Source organism: Notechis scutatus, chromosome 3 (assembly GCF_049901735.1).
Source record: "Notechis scutatus isolate UNSWTSFEM ecotype Mainland chromosome 3, rNotScu1.2, whole genome shotgun sequence".
Taxonomy (NCBI): Eukaryota; Metazoa; Chordata; class Lepidosauria; order Squamata; family Elapidae; genus Notechis; species Notechis scutatus.
Genome location: NC_142011.1, coordinates 65,145,355 through 65,164,450, shown reverse-complemented (window position 1 = coordinate 65,164,450; position 19,096 = coordinate 65,145,355). Strand labels below are relative to the sequence as shown.

Sequence of the window (19,096 nt, the reverse complement as noted above, 5' to 3'; positions counted from 1 at the left end):
TATGGGACTGCAGTGAAGTCAACCAGCGTCACGCTGCCATAGTTTTACGTTGGCTCAAAGATGAATGAACAGCAGTTCAGCAATGGGGAATAGTCCTTAGACCTCTTCAATGGTATCACCAATAGGATATCCAACACTGGCTAAATTACAAGTGTACCAAACAATTAGATGTAATAGTAATAAAACATTGTCCGAGGCAATGTTTTATTAAAAAGCCAATAAAACATTGCCCCCAGCAACTTAATGTAATAGTGAAAGCCAATAACAGCATCTGTTCTTGTAAAGGATCTCATAAGGGCTATATGATAAAGCATGTGTTATAAACAGGTGAGTGAGATGTAAGACCATTTTCATTGTTTAAAAATCATTTCATTATCTAATTTTCCAGTGCAACCTCTGGCCACAGATAAATGAATCCTTCCAATTCAGATGTTTTCTTTGCTGCTACTGCAAATGTTCAGAAGTTATATCCAGCTATATCCCATTATGCACATAAAGTTGAGTTGATCATCATTTTATTAATAACATTTTTATTTTTCCAGTAACCATTAACCCAGAATCTGATTACCTGAATTTATGAATGTATACTGAGAGTATTTACACCAAGACAAATTCCTTGTGTGTCTAATCACACTCGGCCAATAAAGTATTCTATTCTATTCTATTCTATTCTATTCTAATTTGTTGTGAACTTTCCTTCTATCTTTCAAGTAGTTCTCCCCAAGTCAGTTCTGTTATATTAAGTTTATATTTTGGATGCCCCTCCAAATAATTTGGACATCCATGAGGTTTACATATTAATCACATACTACAAAACGTTGAGACTACTCTTGGATAATTTAGCAAAAGCTCCTACAAAAAATATATATACAGCAGTTATTTATCCCAATGTGCCACAAGTAATTAAAGGAAAACAAATCTCTACAGCATCCCAGAAATTCCTACACAGTGCTGTAAAAGATGCCTGGATCATCCATCAGACAAGCCTATGCTCTCATAGCTTGGGGGTGGAGTGTCACAGACAATGATAGCTTCGTCCTGTGATGCTAAGCTTGGCTTGGGTAGAATGTTCCGAAACAAAACGCCGTCAGAGGAGCTGCGTCTTCGGCTGCCCGGCCCTTTGTGATTTTCATCCACCACCTGATATAAGGGCAGCCTGATCTCCTTTGAAATCTGAGACTGCATGTCGCTCAAGGCATTTTCAGCCGGTTGACAATTCAAAGCCTCCTCGTAAGTGGGAATACTGGTGGCTTCCCAGGTGCTGAAACAGAATCAAGACCACAAAGAAAATCAGTTGGGATGGGCATGTCCTAAAATTCATTATTTTATTATTATTATTTATTATAAGGTTTATAAAGACAAGCATGACCACTGTTATCTGTTGTAGAAAGGCTAGAAGATTGGGGGAGGGGGGGAAGTATCTTCACTTGTCCCATAAAGATAAATAGATAGATGATAGATAGATATAGATAGATAGATAGATAGATAGATAGATAGATGATAGATAGATAGATGATAGATAGATAGATAGATATAGATAGATAGATAGATAGATAGATGATAGATAGATAGATAGATAGATGATAGATAGATAGATAGATAGATAGATAGATAGATAGATAGATAGATAGATAGGCAGGCAGGCAGGCAGGCAGGCAGGCTCAGGCTAGATAAATGATGGATGGATATTAGATTGTTGTGGTTCACCGGCAGCAGGTGTGGACAGCTGAGGCCTTGGAGAGCGAGGACTCAGATGAGGGGCCTGCATGTGATGTAGGGAAGGGGCCAGGACCATCAGGAAGTAGGATGCTGCCTTCAGAGATTGTGGAGGCTGGCAGCAGTGATGAAGAGGTCCCCGAGGAGCCTGTGCCCAGTGCGTGTGTGTGCAGGGTTGCTCAAAGGAAAGAGCAGCTGCAGCAGCACGGGCGACTCGGGAGTAAGGCTGCAAGGCAATGGCCCCTCCCTTAAGAGATAAAAGCCAGCTCAGATTCTTTGCAGGAAGCAAAGAAGTTTTTGCACTCAAGCCTTGTGGACATTCAGGATATCTTGGTTGGTGTTTGGAGACTCTGTGTTTGAAATATTTCTTAGTAACTTTATCTAGTATTCTTGGCAGCCTTGCACAACCTTAGCAAGGCTCGTTCTTATTAGAGACAATTAGTTTGAAACAGCCTTTTAACTGTGAAGGAACAGAACTTGTAAAGAATCATTAAAAGGTTTTGATATTACCTCTGTTTTGTGTTTATTTCCTTGGAACAAGGCTTGGGTCAGAAGATAGGTAGGTAGGTAGGTAGGTAGACTAGAACATCCAGATAGATAGATAGATAGATGATAGATAGATAGATAGATAGATAGATAGATAGATAGATAGATAGATAGGCAGGCAGGCAGATCCATCTTGATTCAGATTTGGGGCTGCTACAAGGGAGGACGGGTAACTGTGGGAAAGAGAGTGAAGTGAGAAGGGAGGATAGCCACAACAACATTCTTTCGCCAGAGCTCAAGGTCGAGTCGCTGGACGGAACTGACTGGACTTGGCGGGAGTTCAGAATGGAGGTGGATTGGAGAGTGTGGCTTGAGGGTGATCAGTAAAGGGCTGGGTGTGAGTTTAGCAGAGGAAAATACAAGAATTCAGATTCAGGTTTTCCCAAATGTGCCAATATGACTTCTCTAATAAATTCTTACTTGGATGGACTTTGTCTCTGAGTGCTGAATTTGGGATGGAGAGTTTGATTGGTACGCTGACAATAGATAGATATTAGACAGGGAGAGAGGGGGAGATGATAGATAGATGAAAGAGATATATTCAAATAGCTCTGAAATTGTGCTTATATATCTCTGGAGATAAGTCATGCTGATCACAGGTTTATAAGGACGAATGAATCTGCCAGTTTTCCAAATTCCTAAATTCAAATCTTTTGCATCTCAGGTTCTTCCTCTGCCACAAATGAAAAAATATGCAAATGCTTTATTAGTAAAAACTTATTGTAATGAAATTCTCATCCTCCAGCACCAGCCAAGTTCCATAAGTCATAATAATCTGTCCTTATCACCAGCAGGAGAAACAAAATTGAGGGTGCAGTACAAGTTGCAGTTGAAGGAGGAGTTTACAAATGTTGATAACCTCGGTTCAATATTTAAAACAGGGGTTTCCAACCTTGGCAATTGAAGTTCATAGGTCTTAAAAGTTGCCAAGGTTGGAGACCCCTGATTTAAAACATGGAAGAATACACAGGGAAACAAACCCAGTCTGGCAGAGGTGTTATTTAGTCAGGTCAATCTGACTTATAACAATCAATTGCTGTACATATCACAGCCAAGCCCTAAACTCCAACCACCACCCACCCTGTTTCCATAACATGGCTATCCAAACAGAATGGAGAAGAAAACTAGAGTGCATTTAGCAGAAATCAGGCTTTACAACAATCACTTTCCAGGCTTTGAAGACAGAGTGAGGAAAATGTGAAAGTAAATAGTTATTTTACCAGCAGAAGTCATAATCCCTTTAAACTGGGTGTGTGTGTGTGCCCCAAAGCCTTTATCCAGTACAGATATTACATTGGAAATACAGAGGTTGAATGTGTAAGACAGTTTGAAGCTGTCTTTCCCATTCAGCCTCTAAAAGCAAGCTAAGAAGCAGGTCGTGCTGCAAATTTCTTCAGTGTTCGTGTAGTATTCACACACAATGGATCCTCAGCACTCTTAACAAACACCCAGTATCAAAACTCAACAGTATGACCACTGATTAATCTTTACTGCATGGGCCATAAAACATACCCATTTTTTTCTATTGTGTTTTACTAAACAACATGGTTTGTGTACAGATAAAACTTTCCCATAACCTTTGCTCATCTCATTTCCTCTTTTTCAAGGGGAAAAATAGTTTAGAAGTGGAAATAGCTGTTGAAATCATCATGAAACCAGGCTAGTCAGGCAGAGACTGCTCTATCTAGACTAAAAGGAAGAAATGGGGAAAAATAGCTGTAATATAGTATGTAATCTTCATAATGTCTGATACGGAGAATTAATTGGAGAAAGTAATTTTATTGTTAGGTATAAGAGTTACACTTTTAATCTCATCCTTCCCCAGTGCTGGGAGAAGGGTATGCAAGTGAATTAAATTTCTTTATGAGAAACAAAATTCTAACAATTCAGCCATCTTGAGGTTTCACAATGATATTTAAAATGGGCTAATAATACTCTTATTGTGTGACTGTTCGGTTTTGCAGAAGTTGATACACTAACTAATACCAAGTGTCTCAATATGATAACCTCCTGAAATTCGGACTATCATTCTTATTGTGTCCAAACACTTGCTATGCTGGCTGAATATTTTGGAGTAGTAGTCTACTATCTAGCTGTCCTTGTTTTGTCTCCAAAGCTAAGCAGGGTTAGGGCTGGTTAAAACTTGGATGTAAGGATTGCAAAGAATAAGGGTCTATTGGCTAAACTAGGAATTTGAAAAAATATCTCAGAAGGTAATGGCAAACCACTTCTATATTGACAGTTCCATGAAGTTATCAAAATCAAGCTTAACTTGAAGAATTTTACAACCATGCACCACACATTTATAAGTCATGAAACTGAGGTAGACTATAATGGAGATATTCTTTTTGCAGCACTGATGGCTCAACAAGCACAACCTTTGGTTGAGAAAGGCCTAATGGTCTGCAAGAGTAAATGTGGTGCTGGACTACCCCAAGATAAAAGTCGTGAAAGGAACACCTGTTTCAGCATGCCATTTGGCTAGATGGCTTCTGACAAATTAACCTTCTATTCCTCTCGTCTCTTGCATGATGCTTCTCTTGAAGTAACACTTCCTGACAATTATTTGCCGGCCAAGTTAAAAGGACTATGTTGATCTCTCAGATATGGCTACAAAGACCTTGCTAACCTGCATGTCTGCTTTTCAAGAGGTTCAACTGTGGAGTACTGAAGGTTGCTGGAAAAATGGTATTGGTAGTGCCGGGAAATTATTCCAGCATTGGCTGACCAAAGGAGTCCAAACAGAAGAAGAAGGCCACCAATTCCACAACAGAAGAAGCTGATTGATCTGAGTACAGGACTGGAAGAGGAAGCCCTGGTCATAAGTTCCGTTTCTCCTTGAGGCGTGACTTTGGGGTCACTGCTGGGTGCAGTGACCCCCATTTCACCGTCGCTCCACCAAGCAAAACACAGTGTTCCCGTCACCAGCAGGATAGCTCCAGCGATGGTCACTCCATGACGCAAAGAAGCTATGGCCATGTTAGAGACTGATACTTGTAGGGATTATAAAATACACAAAGGTATAGGTCCTGGAGTCAACACTCAGACTGGAAAAGAAGCAAGAAAATGAATGGTGAGTAGTTACAAGCAGACCATAGGACAAACAAAACGAAAGCACAAACTTTAGATTCAAAGAGAATCAATTAAGATTTACCTTTTGCCTTTCAAAACAGCCCAAAGCCTTCTTAATGGAAGGAAAAATCAAATGCCATTTTGTGGCTATTTTCAATACAAAGTTAAACCTGGGAAGCAAATTTACAGCTTTTGCGTTTGAGATCAATCAAATGGATTTATTAAAAAAAACTACAATTTACAGCAAATTCATTTTATATGCACTTTTTAGATGAAGTCACAGAATTTTAAAAAAAATCAATAATGAGAATCCCCACTGTCTTACATATCTACCTATATCTTGATTACCTATATCAACATTAGGTAATCCAATTTTTACAGTACTTCATCACAGGTTCATTTTAAACTTTTCATTCAACTTTGTCTGCTCAGAGTGAAATATCAAGATGGTATTCAGTTTAGCTGTGAGGTTAGCTAAAATCTGACATTCATCTTAATGTGGTATTCCCTTGCCATATGATTTTTGCCTTTCAGATGAAAAGATTAACACAAAAATCCCTTTTGTAGTTAACAAAAGGGATATAAAGGGTATATATGTGTATTCTAAGCAGTTCTGGAGGAGATTCAGATTTGAGAAGCCAATCAATGTCATCTAATAATACATAACGAAAGTTGTGTTATACTTTTTGATGCATATTTTCATTACCACACACGCACACGTCAATTCCTATCAAATCTCAAATTATACCATGACCAAGGAGAGGAACTCACATTGGTTTTGTTCTATGAAATAAAGTAAATGGAATCTTGTTGGGATTAATATTTTTCTTATCAAGCACCCGTTTACATTTTTGTGATACATGGATGGCATTGTTTTCATTAAATATGCTACATGACGTACAATCGTTAACATGCAATTATATGCTAGTAGATAAAATCCCTGTTATCTTGTGTTTTGATAGCTTTTGGGTATGGGATCCCCTGCTTTATGGTGGTTCTCCTTTTTCTATGTTTGGTTCCAGTTAGGATTGATGGGACAGAGAGGTCACGCCCAGGGCCCTTCATTTATATACGATGTCTCAGAGCTCTACCTTCACCTTGCTCCTACTAAGCATCTCTACTTTAATTTCCTGCAAATGTTCTACTGTCACTCTAGTTTCTTTCTCTTACATCCATTCTTTCCAAATTCAATTCTTGATACTACCAAGAGATTGATTTATGAATCTCTCACTGCATAGTTTATTAATCATCTCATTTCTCCACAATAAGCAACCCTCTCTTATGCTTTCAGATTCATATACATTCTTTTGCCAGGTAACTGTAGGAAAGGACTTGTAAGATCCAATCTGGGTCAGCCACAGGAACCAGAGGATTTACTGAATAAATCTCTGGTCCCAGTGATCGACCCAGATTGGATCTTGCAACATTATCCTGGGACATGGATATTTGCCTTCATTCGTGAAAAGACGGGTTTTGACATTCTACCAAATTTAGAAGCTTGAATTATCCAGGATTTTTAAACTTGGAAAAAAATGTATGAGGATGAAATTAGCACTTTTGTACTCATTTCTACACTCATTTACAGAGATGATACAAGGCATAATTTTCAAAGGTCAAAGAGAGATTAATCAACCCTAATCTACAAACAAATTTCCCTTCTTAGAAAGAACTACCCCTATCCAATGATCAATAATTTGCAGATTGAGGAAGATTTTATACTTTGCACCTCCCATATTTACAACAGCTAGCACAGTAGCTAAATGTTGAAATGAATTCTCTCTCAAGATGCACCCCTACATCTATGTGCAATGCGAGCACTGTAATTATATGGGGGAGCTACTAACAGTGCAAAAAGGCCTGGTGTGAATCAGATGTTAATCATCATACATGTGGTTTCAAGTGAAATGAAAGGGCAAAATGAAATAAAGAAAAATAGTGTTTCAAAAACTAGCTTAATTAGGTATTCATGTCAGCAAGACATAAAAATTCCATTACTGGTCTCTAAGATCTCATTTTCATATATATATACAGTATATAAGGGAAGAGAAAGAAATATATCTATATATATATTTTTAGACATAATCTTTGACCATAAATAGAGGTAGATATGTTTATTTATTGTCAAAACCTGGTAAAGAGCATGGCTATGAAAGTCTCTCCGCTCCGCGTTCAGAAACAAATGCAAAAAGTGTAGATCACTAGCTAGATCACAATTAGGAAGCCATGCATTCCAATAATTCTGCATAAACTTGAGCAGTGCACAGGAAACGTATAAGTAAAGAACAAGATTCAACTCCTATATGTTAGTCCCAAAGTTCAATCCTTACTACCTTTTTAAGTTAAAAGGAGGCCTCACTTACTGACCACACATTCAGCAATTGTTTAAAGTGATGAAAGCATGATATTTATGACCAGTCCTCAAAAGTTCTGGCTTTGCAACTGACTTGCACTTCCAATGGATACAGTGGGACCACAATCGCACGATCGCCGTTGACTACTTTTCCTGCTGGCTTCTCACAAGCAAATCAATGGAGAAGCTAGCAGGAAACTTGCAAGTTGCTCTGGTAAGTTGACCCTTCCTTCCTGTGCCAGCATAGCACCCTATCAAACCTCCACCCCTGGTCTTCCTGCATTCGTGCACCCCCTGCTCCCAAGCCCCCACTCCATCCCACTGAGATTTTTTGCACTCCTTACCTGGGACTCCCGCTGCTTTCGACTTAACAACCCATGCATCTTGTGGCTCATGGGAGTGCCAGGATTATTTTTGCTAAGCAACGCAGTCATGTGATATTGTACTTTGCTACCATATCACTTAGCAATGACAATCACTAGTCCCAATTGCCGTCATAACTTGAGGACTACTACGATGCAATTTTGGATGCTTTTTTTTCAACCTTAAAACTTTCTGCCACCCATTTATCAAATGTCTCTTTCTGGCTTGAAAATCGGGGGTTCTCATTTCACCTGCTTCTAAAATATATTTTCTAAAACAACTTTCCTGTTGCTGTGTTGGTATTGTATTTCCCAGAATGACAAAAATCCATGATGATGCAGAGGGATTGAAATCCAGAAAACCGACATTCATTAAACCTATGACAAGCAAAATTGCATTTCATTTGAACTGGGCTATGGGTAACTGAATTATGAGGCACTGAAAGAAATCTTGCATGATCTTATCCTTATCTAATGAAAAGATATTGTAAAATCAGGTTTTATTAATATAGTAGCGACATTAGGTTTATTAAAGCTGCAGATAGGATGATGATGGAAGTTAATGAATCCAGTATGTTGTTTCAGTTCTAGATATGGATCTCTAAACAATGAATCTCGAGCCAAAGAAAATGAAGCTGCTGTATAGTTTGTCCTCTGTTGAAGGACAAAATATATACCCTTTAGCCAAAAAAAGAAAAATCAAAGCATCTATTAGCCAATTATACTTGGGGGAGGGGATAGAGTTAATCCCATCTTCATTAAAGTCTTTTCCTCTCTATTTACTTTAGTTCCCAGAAAATCTTGGTGGCACAGACGCTTACATCTATTAAATCCATTTGGACCTCTAAAGTTGGAGTTATCCTTGGTAACATGTTCAACTTGGGTGGAAAAGAGGGATAACAGAAGAGCTTTTAGCTTTGAAACTGGCATAGGTCACCTTGTGTCCTTAAGATATTTGGAAAGATTTGTGACTCAATGGTTAGGACTGTACAAGTAGTACTTTGAGGAAAAGAAGCATATGGCCAAAGCTTCATGACCCCAGCTTTATAACTTGATGCAAGAATTCGCTTTATTGAAACAATTCATACTGATTTTATAGGAATGTCATGTTGTAGTTCGGTCAACTCCTTCTAAAGCCTTTAGAAGGATTTACATTATACAGGATTGCTTAAGCCTGAGTACCACATCTGAATAGTACTAATTAATTAATGTTATTGAAATAGTCTGTTTTCAGTAAATTGGATTACAGGATCAGGCTTCTTGCATCTCAAGACTTTCATAAAGTATCTCTCAATATCTTGGATAATCCGGATCAAACTTTTAAAGCCGAGGCTGTTGTCACTGCTTCCCCTTCAGCCCTTCTAACCAACTAGAAAGAGGGAACATTCACAGATTAAGGCAGGATGCATTCCTATTTTATCATTGAAAGACAAGAGACAATCTAGATTCTAGATCAGGAACCGGTTATCATTTTTGCATGGGAGATGTTCAATTTTTAAAAATAAGTGGGAAGTAACCAGTGACAATATTGTGAAGGGTGGAGGCAATGTTTTTCAGTCAAATTTTTCTGAAGTGGCACGATACAAAATAAGTTAGTTAAGATCAATTTTGCATCTTGAGACCAAAAACAAACCCCTTAAAGATCAAACCGCTTCAAATGATCAATTTTGTAGCCAGATTTTCGTGGAGCAAACCGGGAATGATCTGGGAGCCACAAATAGTCACTAGATTGCCTATTGCTGCAGTCCAGTCTTCCCCAACTTGGTGCCTCCAGACTTAGGGATCAAAATTCAAATCATCTTAAGCTAGCAGGGCTAATGGTCAAAGATGATGAGAGGGGCAAGTTTTACAATATCTGAGGATACCTGAATGGGGAAAAGCTCCCAATCACAGGCTTGCCAATTGTCCTTTACTTCTTTGAAAAACAATTTAAGTTTTTTTTTAAGTTCCACCACTGTCTCATAAAGAGCTGGTGGTTGGTGGTTCCTAAGAGGGCCATCTCACACAGACTTTCTCAAAACAATGTCATTTAAGGAAGCATAAACAAGATAGAATCCTAAAACCTTGCAATGAGGAAGTCTCTGATTCAAACTTAAACTCACTAGATAAAGAAACTAATCAGGCAATGTTGAGCTGCACTGGAAAAAGTCTGAATTGTTTAAAAAGCATTTTCTTCTTCATTTATATCTTCGCAATGTCCTAAACTCTGATGATAAAAAGTTAGTTTGGCCTTCACATAAAGGCAAGGCCTTGGATGAAGTAAAGAGGAATTTGCCCTTGCCAAGGGCCAGAGATAATAAACCAAAGGGTAGCTGAAAGTGGAGAGTTTCTTTGCAGTTCAACCAAGACCAGTTTGCTTAAAAAAAAAAATTGCCATGTGAAACAACCCAGCAAACATTCTCCAGTTCAGCGTTCCAGGATGATTTGTGTGGGGGAGGTTAATAGCTGAACACATGTTCTGTCGCTTACAAAATAATAAGAGAGTGACAGTTTTATAGGAGGAAAGAGGGGGAAAAAAGAATTTTTCCCTCCCTGGCAAAAAAAGCTGCAACAGCAACATTTCCAACATCCCCAGCCCACGCTGCTAGAAAAGGAGGAGCCACAGATACAGTGGGTCCCCTCACTGAGAATTGCTAAATTCTGTGCAAGTCTGCTCGGGATTAAACCTTTAAATGGGACCTGTTGGAAATAAAACACTTTTGTTAAGGGTAAGACAAAATCCTTAAGACAAAATCTGCTTTTTGGAAGTAATTACAACAAATGCTTCTGCTTTAGGAATTTAGAATAAAGTGTTTGATCCTTCACTTTTTTCCTTACAGCAAAATTAATGTTCTACCACTAAAGTTTGAAGATTAAAGAGGATTCCCAGTTCAACACACAAGCTTTAAATAATGTTGGATGTACGCATTTTACGAGCTGGTATTGGTTGGTTGGCTGGTTAACTTGTACACGACCAGCTTCTGTGAAATCTGGGTCCTTTGCAACAAAACAAGCAACGTAATCAAAACAATGAAATAATACTAGTTATCATAATGCTAGCCTACTCATACTTAAAAGGTTTGGAAGAACTCTGTCCTCCAGGCTTTTTCCAAATATTTAAAGCATGTGCAATCCAAACTTTTTCAGGTAAGCAGTTCTATAAGAAGGAACTCATCAGAGAAACCCTACCTCTGGGTCAACGCATCTTCCCTTCACACCTGTGGACATCGTCAGCTTTTCTGCTTGTGGCACTGCTTTTAGGGTCAAATTTAGGTTCCCTGAATTGCATTTGGAAGTCTACTGGAAGACAAGGTAGCATCTGCAACACCCATGTGCTGTGGCTCTTACCTGTCAGCATGCAGGCTGTTGCGTTCAATACCAACTACAGCCTCCTGATGTCTTCAAAGGAAACATTGTATAAAATTCATTATTAGTATAGTCCATTTACATGGGGATGGGAGTCATTTTTGGACCTCCACCTAGCCAGGAGCCCAGGAGAACTCCCAAGCTGCAGATCTGCTGTTATTGTACATTGAATTTGATAATACACACTCAAGAATAAGCCCTATTGAACATAATAGGGTTGAAGTCATTTGGTTACACAAGACAGGGGAGACATGATAGCAGTGTTCCAATATTTGAGGGGTTACCACAGAGAGGAAGGAATCAAGCTATTTTCTAAATCACCTGAAGGCCAGACAAGGAACACTGGGTGGAAACTGAACAAGGAGAGATTTAACCTGGAAATAAGGAGAAACTTTCTGACAGTGAGAACAATCAACCAATGGAATAGCTTGCCCTCGGAAGTTGAGGGATCTTGAGACTTTCAAGAAGAGATTGGACTGCCATTTGTCAGAAATGGTGTAGGGTCTCCCGCTTGGGCAGGGGGTTGGAGTAGATGACCTACAAAGTCCCTTCCAACTCTGATTATCTGTTAAATCTGACAGTTACATTGTTTAAAACAGCAATTTTAAAATTAATTAGTAAGCTTAAACTCTGCCAGTAGGTTGCCTTGAAACGTGTGTCTGTCTGTCTGTGTGTGTGTGTGTGTACGTGCATGCACGCACACATATTCAAGTCATTTTTGACTCCTGGCAACCATCTGGACAAATCCACACAGTTTTCTTAGCAACGTTCTCAGAAGTGGCTCGCCACTGCTTTTTTCCTAGGGCAGAGAAAAGAGTGGTCCAAAGTGGCTTTATTCCTTACTCAGAATTTCCTGGTTTCTAGCCTGGTGTCTTAAACCATTACAACAAACTCTCTTTCTCAGAAACTAGCTCTTTAAAATTTGGGTTTTACCGATTAGATTGATAGGTGTTTGTAGAAATGGCTAGTTTATATTACTATGAAAAAGCAAAAAGTTGTGCTTTGATGTTAATGATTTATTTTACTGCAACCGAGGGAGTCGGAAGTAAATGCTTTTTCCCCCCCTTTTTCCCAGCTCTTCCTCACTTCTCTTTCACCTCTTTCCCCTTATTGTCTTTCTATTTACTTTTGTATTTTGTATCTTATCTTATAACCTAATAAAATGTTTTTTTAAAACAGAAGCTAGTTCTTAATTTTTCAGAAACATGTTTGGAATACTTTTAAAATCCAGAATCTGAGTTCACAATGTCACATTTGCTACTTAGAAAAGAGAAAGTACGGGAAGCTCAACAGGGATTGTGCTGATAGAGGACACTCAATGCACAGATTCCCCCATGCGTGGAGCCTATATAATTGCAAAACTGCATGAATGCTGCATGAGGGTGAGCCGGGCCATTAATGTGGCAATGCAGCAACCATCTGCTGAATATCACTGAAACATGGACGATCATTACAATACGTTTTTTTATAATAAAAGAAAAACTGTTCTGGGGAGTGTACTACAATCACTTGAAGCAGCAAAATATAAAAAAAAGTATAAAAGTCATATTTAAAAAAAGAAAAGCACTTAAAAATTAAAAAATATACAAGCACATGGAGAGAATAAGAAGTTCAAATACTGTAGAGTCAGCTACCATTCTGAATCCACAACAGCTGATCAGACAAACTATGAGGAGCAGTTTGGTCTAATGGTTAAGGCACCAACCTTAAGTGCAATAGCACTTAGACTTGTATACCGCTTCGCAGTGCTTTACAGCCCTAAGTGGTTTACAGAGTCAGCCTATTGCCCACAACAATCTGGGTCCTCATTTTATCAACCTCGGAAGGATGGAAGGCTGAGTAGACCTTGAGCCTGGTGAGATTTGAACTGCCAAATTGCAGGCAGCCCGCAGTAGTAGCCTGCAGTACTGCATTCTAACCACTGTGCCACCGCGGCTCTAGTAATCAGGCTATAAACCAGAGACTGTGTGTTCAAGTCCCATCTTAGCCATGAAAACCAGCTCGGTGACTTTGGGCAAGTCATTCTCTCTCAATCCAACCCACCTCATAAAGTTGTTGTTGTGGGAAAATAGCAGAGGAATATATAATAAAGGCGGGATGCAAATAAATAAATAAATCACAGACAAGACTGATGGGCATAAACTTTTTTCTATCCTTACTTTGTAACAATTGACCTTTAAGGGACACAATCTTTGATTCTGGAAGTTAAATGCAGTCAAGAAATCTAGTAGCTAGTTACATAAATTCCCTTCCATAAATTAGTCTTAGACTCCTTCTAAAACCATCACTTCACACATGGCAAATCAATTGAACGATCTGCAACAGATGAAACTCACCCTGGGAAAACTACCTTTATGAGCACCTTTATCTCCCCTACCATCTATGCATTGGATTAATCCAGAAAAGGACTTTTTAAAATAAAAGTCACAAAGGCATCCTTTGGCATTATCAAATATGCATGTCATAAAGAATTATGTACTAGCAGCTCTTAAATTATTCAAGGCTAAACTACTGGGCTCCATGTATATGGCGCCCAGTTAGGTTTTTTTATAAGAATGCTTTTGATAGAAGCTACCTAATCTAAAATTATAAGGGCTATAATACAAGCTCCTTACGCCACTTGAACCAGTTGGAATTAGACTGCATCTCCTTTGGAGCCCACCTTTGTCTTGAAGAACATCATGGATTCACTTCACCTTCACAGACAGGTGTGAATCTTCCTTTAAAAGACAAATTAATCTTCACCTGGTTTTGAGGTTTTTCTTTTCTGGCATTATCTGGTCTCACCCTTGATAAATTATGGTTGCCCTTTTGCTGAGGCTTAGATCTCCAAGCAGATCTCCCACTTCCATTACTGCATAACAGCTACCCTCCCCTGTTCCATTCCCAGCAGGGGTGGCATTCAGCAGGTTCTGACCAGTTCTGGAGAACCGGTAGCGGAAATTTTGAGTAGTTCGGAGAACCGGCCAATACCACCTCTGACTGGAGATTTTACGGTATCCTTCCCCTGCCACGCCCACCAAGCCACGCCCACAGAACCGGTAGTAAAAAAATTTGAATCCCACCACTGATTCCCAGATACCTTTTTATCTTTTCCCTTATTTCACGTAGGAGATTATTCACTTTGGCCAAATCAGAAAATTACAATGGAAGGGCAATAACTCATACTATAGATAGGTGATTAAAAAGACTGCACTTGTATATGTTCTGATATAGAAGTAAAATCTGTTTCACATGTATATATTGTACTACACAATGAATGAATGTTAGAACTCATAACACCTTCACATTCACTGACCAGGTCACTGTTTTTCTCCTTAACAAACTTCAGCTATTTCTAATAAAGTTACTACATTTTTAACAATAGCCATGGCCTGCATGAATCATCTGATGCCCTACACTGTTAATTGCTTCTGGCTTTTCTGTACAAGTTCTATTTTTTTTAAAAAAAAAAATTGTATGGCACTGTTATATATTTGATGTATTGTAATATCCTCTTCTTTGAAATATTAGTTTTGGACCATAAATAAAAGAAACTACGTGCTGTGTAAAGATGTGGTGTTCTTCCTTTTTGGTCCTCTGTGCAGAAACAGGCCAAAATTCCAGCTTTTAGTAGAAAACTGTGCAAATGGTTAGAACTGAACTTGGATCCCTTTCCTGAAGGGTGCAAAGCAAATGACTATCAGTTTCAATGCCTAGTGTTTGTTCATATCCGTGCGAATCACTGAATCTCAGAAGGCAGCATTGTAAGCCCAGCTCACAGCTGCGTGTGAGGTTTTTTTAATTCATAGGTTTCTGTATTCTGGTGAGAAACAGTTCAGTTTATATCTGAGCATTGACAGAAAGATTTTAGCAGCAGTATTTTCTCCCCATTAAACTCTTCCTCCCCCTGCCAATTCTATAGAGAGGGACATTTATAGTTTTCTCAGGGTCAGAGTGCCCCAAAAGAATATGTTCAGAGCCTCTAAATATGGTTTACATACTCTCTTTATCTTTATTTAGTTATACCTTTTGTCACCTGCCAACTGTCAAAAGTGGGTGATAATTTCAAATGTCTTTTCTCCGATACAAGAATTTTGAATAGATTAAATTGCTACCTGAATATTATGCCCCCAAAGAAAGATCCTTAAATCTCAGGGAACATGTCATTTTCAGAGGAAACCTGAAGAATGAGTGAGTTTACATATGGCTTTTATAAACACTTCTAGGAAAGTCTAATCACAGATGTCAGAAGCAAACAAGCGATAGTGAAATGTCAGATTGTCTTAACCTGTATTTTACATCTGTCTATTCACAGAAGGGAAATGAAGCCCTATCTGGCCTTCAGGGTACCTCTAGTCTAGTTGAAAAAGTAAATAACAGCTCAGGATAGACAAGGAGAGGGTAAAAGAACACTTAAATGGTATCACTGCTCTAAGTCTCCATGGCCAGATGAGCTACATCCTAGGGAAAGAATCTTCAAACTCCTAGAATTCCTGAGCTAACGTGACTGGAGGAGGAATTCTGGGAGTTGAAGTCCACAAGTCTTAAAGCTGCCAAGTTTGAAGACTCCTGTCCTAGGGTAATGAAGAAACTAGCAGATGTGACCAAACAGAACCACGAACAAGATGCCTGAAGACCGAAGTAGGGCAAATGATGTTCCTATCTTCAAAAAAAGGAAAAACCGAAGACCTAGGAAACTACAGAGCTATCAATCTGATATTGACGCTGGGCAAGATCCTTGAGCAAATTATCAACATGATTTTGAAAACTTGAGTAGTAATGAGAACTTGACATTTGGCAAAACCTCTTAGGATATCCTCATTAATAACACTGTAAAATATAGGATAGTTAGGTGTCCCCAAACCCCAGACTGCAGACCCATGGCCCTTTAGGAACTGGCCGGGCAAGTGAACGAAGTTTCATCTACATGTGCACAGGATCTAGGTCAGGGGTCTCCAATCTTGGCCACCAGGCTTAAAGTGGCCACGGTTGAAGACCTCTGAGCTAGGTAATGTGCGAACCACGCCCCCCCTCCCATTTCATGGAAAAATTGTTTTCCATGGAACCAGTCCCTGGTGTTCAAAAGGTTGGGGACCACTGGGTTAGATGATACAACCATTATATGTATTCATAAGTGGCTGAATGATACCCACCCATCCCAAAGAGTATTCATACTGTACATGGCTCCATATCAGCTTGGGGATTTGCATCAAATACCGTGTCATGAAGCTCTATCCTGGGCCTTGGACTGTTCAATATTTTTATTACTGACCTGGACAAAAGAAAGGATTGAAGAGAGCATGATCAAGACTGCATGTGACACAAAACTACGAGGGATAGGTAATGCTTCAGAAGAGTAACTGAAGGTTCAAAAAAGAACTAGACCGCTCTGAAGAGTAGGATGAAACAGACAAGACTGAAATTAAGAGGGAAAAATACAAAATCTGACATGTGGGGAGAAAAAAATGAAAAGCACCTACGTATAGGATGGAGACCTGAATGGAGACAGGATCTAGGTCAAGAGTCTTCAAATTTGGCAAGTTTAAGACTTGTGGACTTCAATTCCCAGAATTCTTGAGCTAGGAGGAACTGGAGGAGGAATTCTGGGAGTTCAAGTCCACAAGTCTTAAAGCTGTCAAGTTTGAAGACCCCTGACCTAGATCTTACAGATTATAAACTAAACATGATCCAACAGTGTGATGCAGCTGCTGAAAAGGGAATTGCTATTTTGGGGAGTATTAACAGGAGGAACACAGTGTCTTGATTACAGGGCAGAAATGCCCCATTTTACTTCACCCCAGGCAAGCCCCTATATCAGGCCGATGAGAGAATACTGGGTCCAGTTTTGGGAACTCCAATCTACAAAGGAAAGGACATCAACAAAGTATGTAGAGTTCAGATATATGTTCAGATCATGGCCATGAAGAAGGTGATGGGACTAGCAAGCCCTATGACAGTTAAAGGAACTGTTTGCCTGGTAAAAAGTAAGATTTAGGGGAATTTCAGTCATCCTCTTTAGATATCTAAGGAGTTACCACACAGAAGAGGATTTGAAACTGCACAAGAAGGTTTGAAACTGCACAAAAGCAGACCCAGACTAGAAGAGAAATTTCCCCACTGAAAAAGCTGTCATTAATTGCCTCATGAAGTGACCCATTCCTTTCCCTGGAGATCTTCAGATGGAGACTGGATAGCCTGGATATCTGAAATGCTTTACACCAAGTAGGGAGTCAGACTAGATGGTCTCTGAGATCCCTTCCAGTTCTACAATTTTCTGGAAGTCTGTGCAAAACAGGCAAAAATATTGGAGTTCTTTGTGCAGCTCTGCATGCTAAGCAAGCATCCACCGTTTCGTTTTATGATACCATCGGCTCTATCAAAAAACAGCTGTGGGGTATAGAAAATCCAAAATTACTGCTGGTAGGGCATGGAGGCAAGAAGACAACAAGTTGGCTGAACAGCTTCAGGTTCCGTGTGTGTTAGTGTTCCTTAGGATCACCACGCTTCATGCTAACAGCGAATCCAAGGACAGCATTACCCACAAGCAAAAGATGGTTTTTGAAGACTCAGCTCATCCTTATATGACTCATTTTCAAACCCTGTAAAACGGGGATGCCTGAATCTAAACCACCTTCTATAAATAAACCTGTGGATAAATCTCAATTCTTTTCCTGTATAAAAGCAAGCAAGGGAAGGAAAGTTTTGGTATTTCCAATACACAGGGACAAATAAGGAGAAAGGGGATATAAGGTCAATACCATTTTCCATCATCATCATCATCCTATTTGTCTCTTTATATGCCCCTTAGAAGAACTCACTGGAAGGAAGCAATTCGACTCCAGAATCCCAACTGGATCCGATCGCTTAGATAGCTAGCAGACGAGACCCTCCCCAGTTATGTTCAACTCTTTAAAAAGATCCAGCATTAAAGGTGGGGGGGGGGGAATAATAAGAGGAAACTCCTCTTTTTTCTCTCCCCGCTATGTTAATAGCGGCAAAATAGCTTAATTCACCTCAGGAAGACATACTGCACAGTTCGTGAACAGCCCCGGTCAGCACGTAGCGCCTTGCTAGACACGCTCCCGCAGAAGCCACCACCAACCTTGCGCCTTCCCGCCCTTTTTGCGTCCGCTCCGCTTGCGACCCTCTCCCACCGCCACGGGAAAGTACTTACGAATCGGCCGCAGCTTCAGGGGTTTCCCCATCTACTTTAAGTGGCGGTCCTCGCACAACGGATGAAGCCAACCGCGGAGAGATTACGGTGGCGGTGGCGGTGGCAGCGGCAGTAGGGAGAAAGCGGACTTGCAAGCGCGGCTTCTCGCCAGTTCTGCCAGTCCCCCGTCTCTAACTTTGGAAACTGCAACAGCGCCCTCCAGCGGAAAAAGCCGGGATTCCTACCTCCCTCCCCCGTTGGAATTAAGCGGGGGGAGGGGGGCGGCATCCTGGCGCAGAAATTCTGCGCTGATGCTTTCTGCTGAAGCGTTTTTGTTTTTGTTTTTAAATTACTGTTTCTCAACCCTGGCAATTTTGGAGATGTGTGGACTTTTATCTCCCAGAATCCCCCAGCCACCGTGGTGACTGGAGAGCTCTGGGGGTTGAAGTCCACACACCTTAAAAGTTGCCACGTTAAAAGAAAGAAACACTGCGTTATATTAATGCTGCAAAACGACCGCGTTTTGCACATCTTCTGTAACACATCCTGGACAAAAAGGAGGGGAAAAAG

At 39.9% G+C, this 19,096-nt stretch overlaps 1 protein-coding gene across 2 annotated transcripts; it reads right to left on the bottom strand.

Moving 5' to 3' along the window:
* Positions 1-510: 510 nt before the first annotated feature.
* Positions 511-18,840, bottom strand: TMEM61 (transmembrane protein 61). 2 transcript variants are annotated; one of them, XM_026665671.2, is made up of 3 exons: positions 18,548-18,840; positions 4,892-5,309; positions 511-1,261 (listed from the first exon to the last, which is right to left on the bottom strand). In XM_026665671.2, exons 2-3 carry the CDS (start codon positions 5,239-5,241, stop codon positions 970-972), a joined length of 642 nt encoding a protein of 213 aa, XP_026521456.1. In that variant the 5' UTR covers positions 5,242-5,309; positions 18,548-18,840; the 3' UTR covers positions 511-969. The 2 variants fall into 2 exon arrangements, with proteins under 2 accessions (XP_026521456.1, XP_087816453.1); XM_087960327.1 differs by lacking the exon at positions 18,548-18,840 and adding an exon at positions 8,029-8,063.
* Between the last annotated feature and the right edge of the window lie 256 nt (positions 18,841-19,096).

Bases quoted from the DNA above. Each gene is read 5' to 3' on its own strand.
- TMEM61 (XM_026665671.2), bottom strand. From the start codon at position 5,241: ATGGCCATAGCTTCTTTGCGTCATGGAGTGACCATCGCTGGAGCTATC. The intron at 1,262-4,891 runs GTTAGCAAGGTC...ATTCTGTTTCAG, and splicing joins CTTGAAAAGCAGACATGCAG to CACCTGGGAAGCCACCAGTA.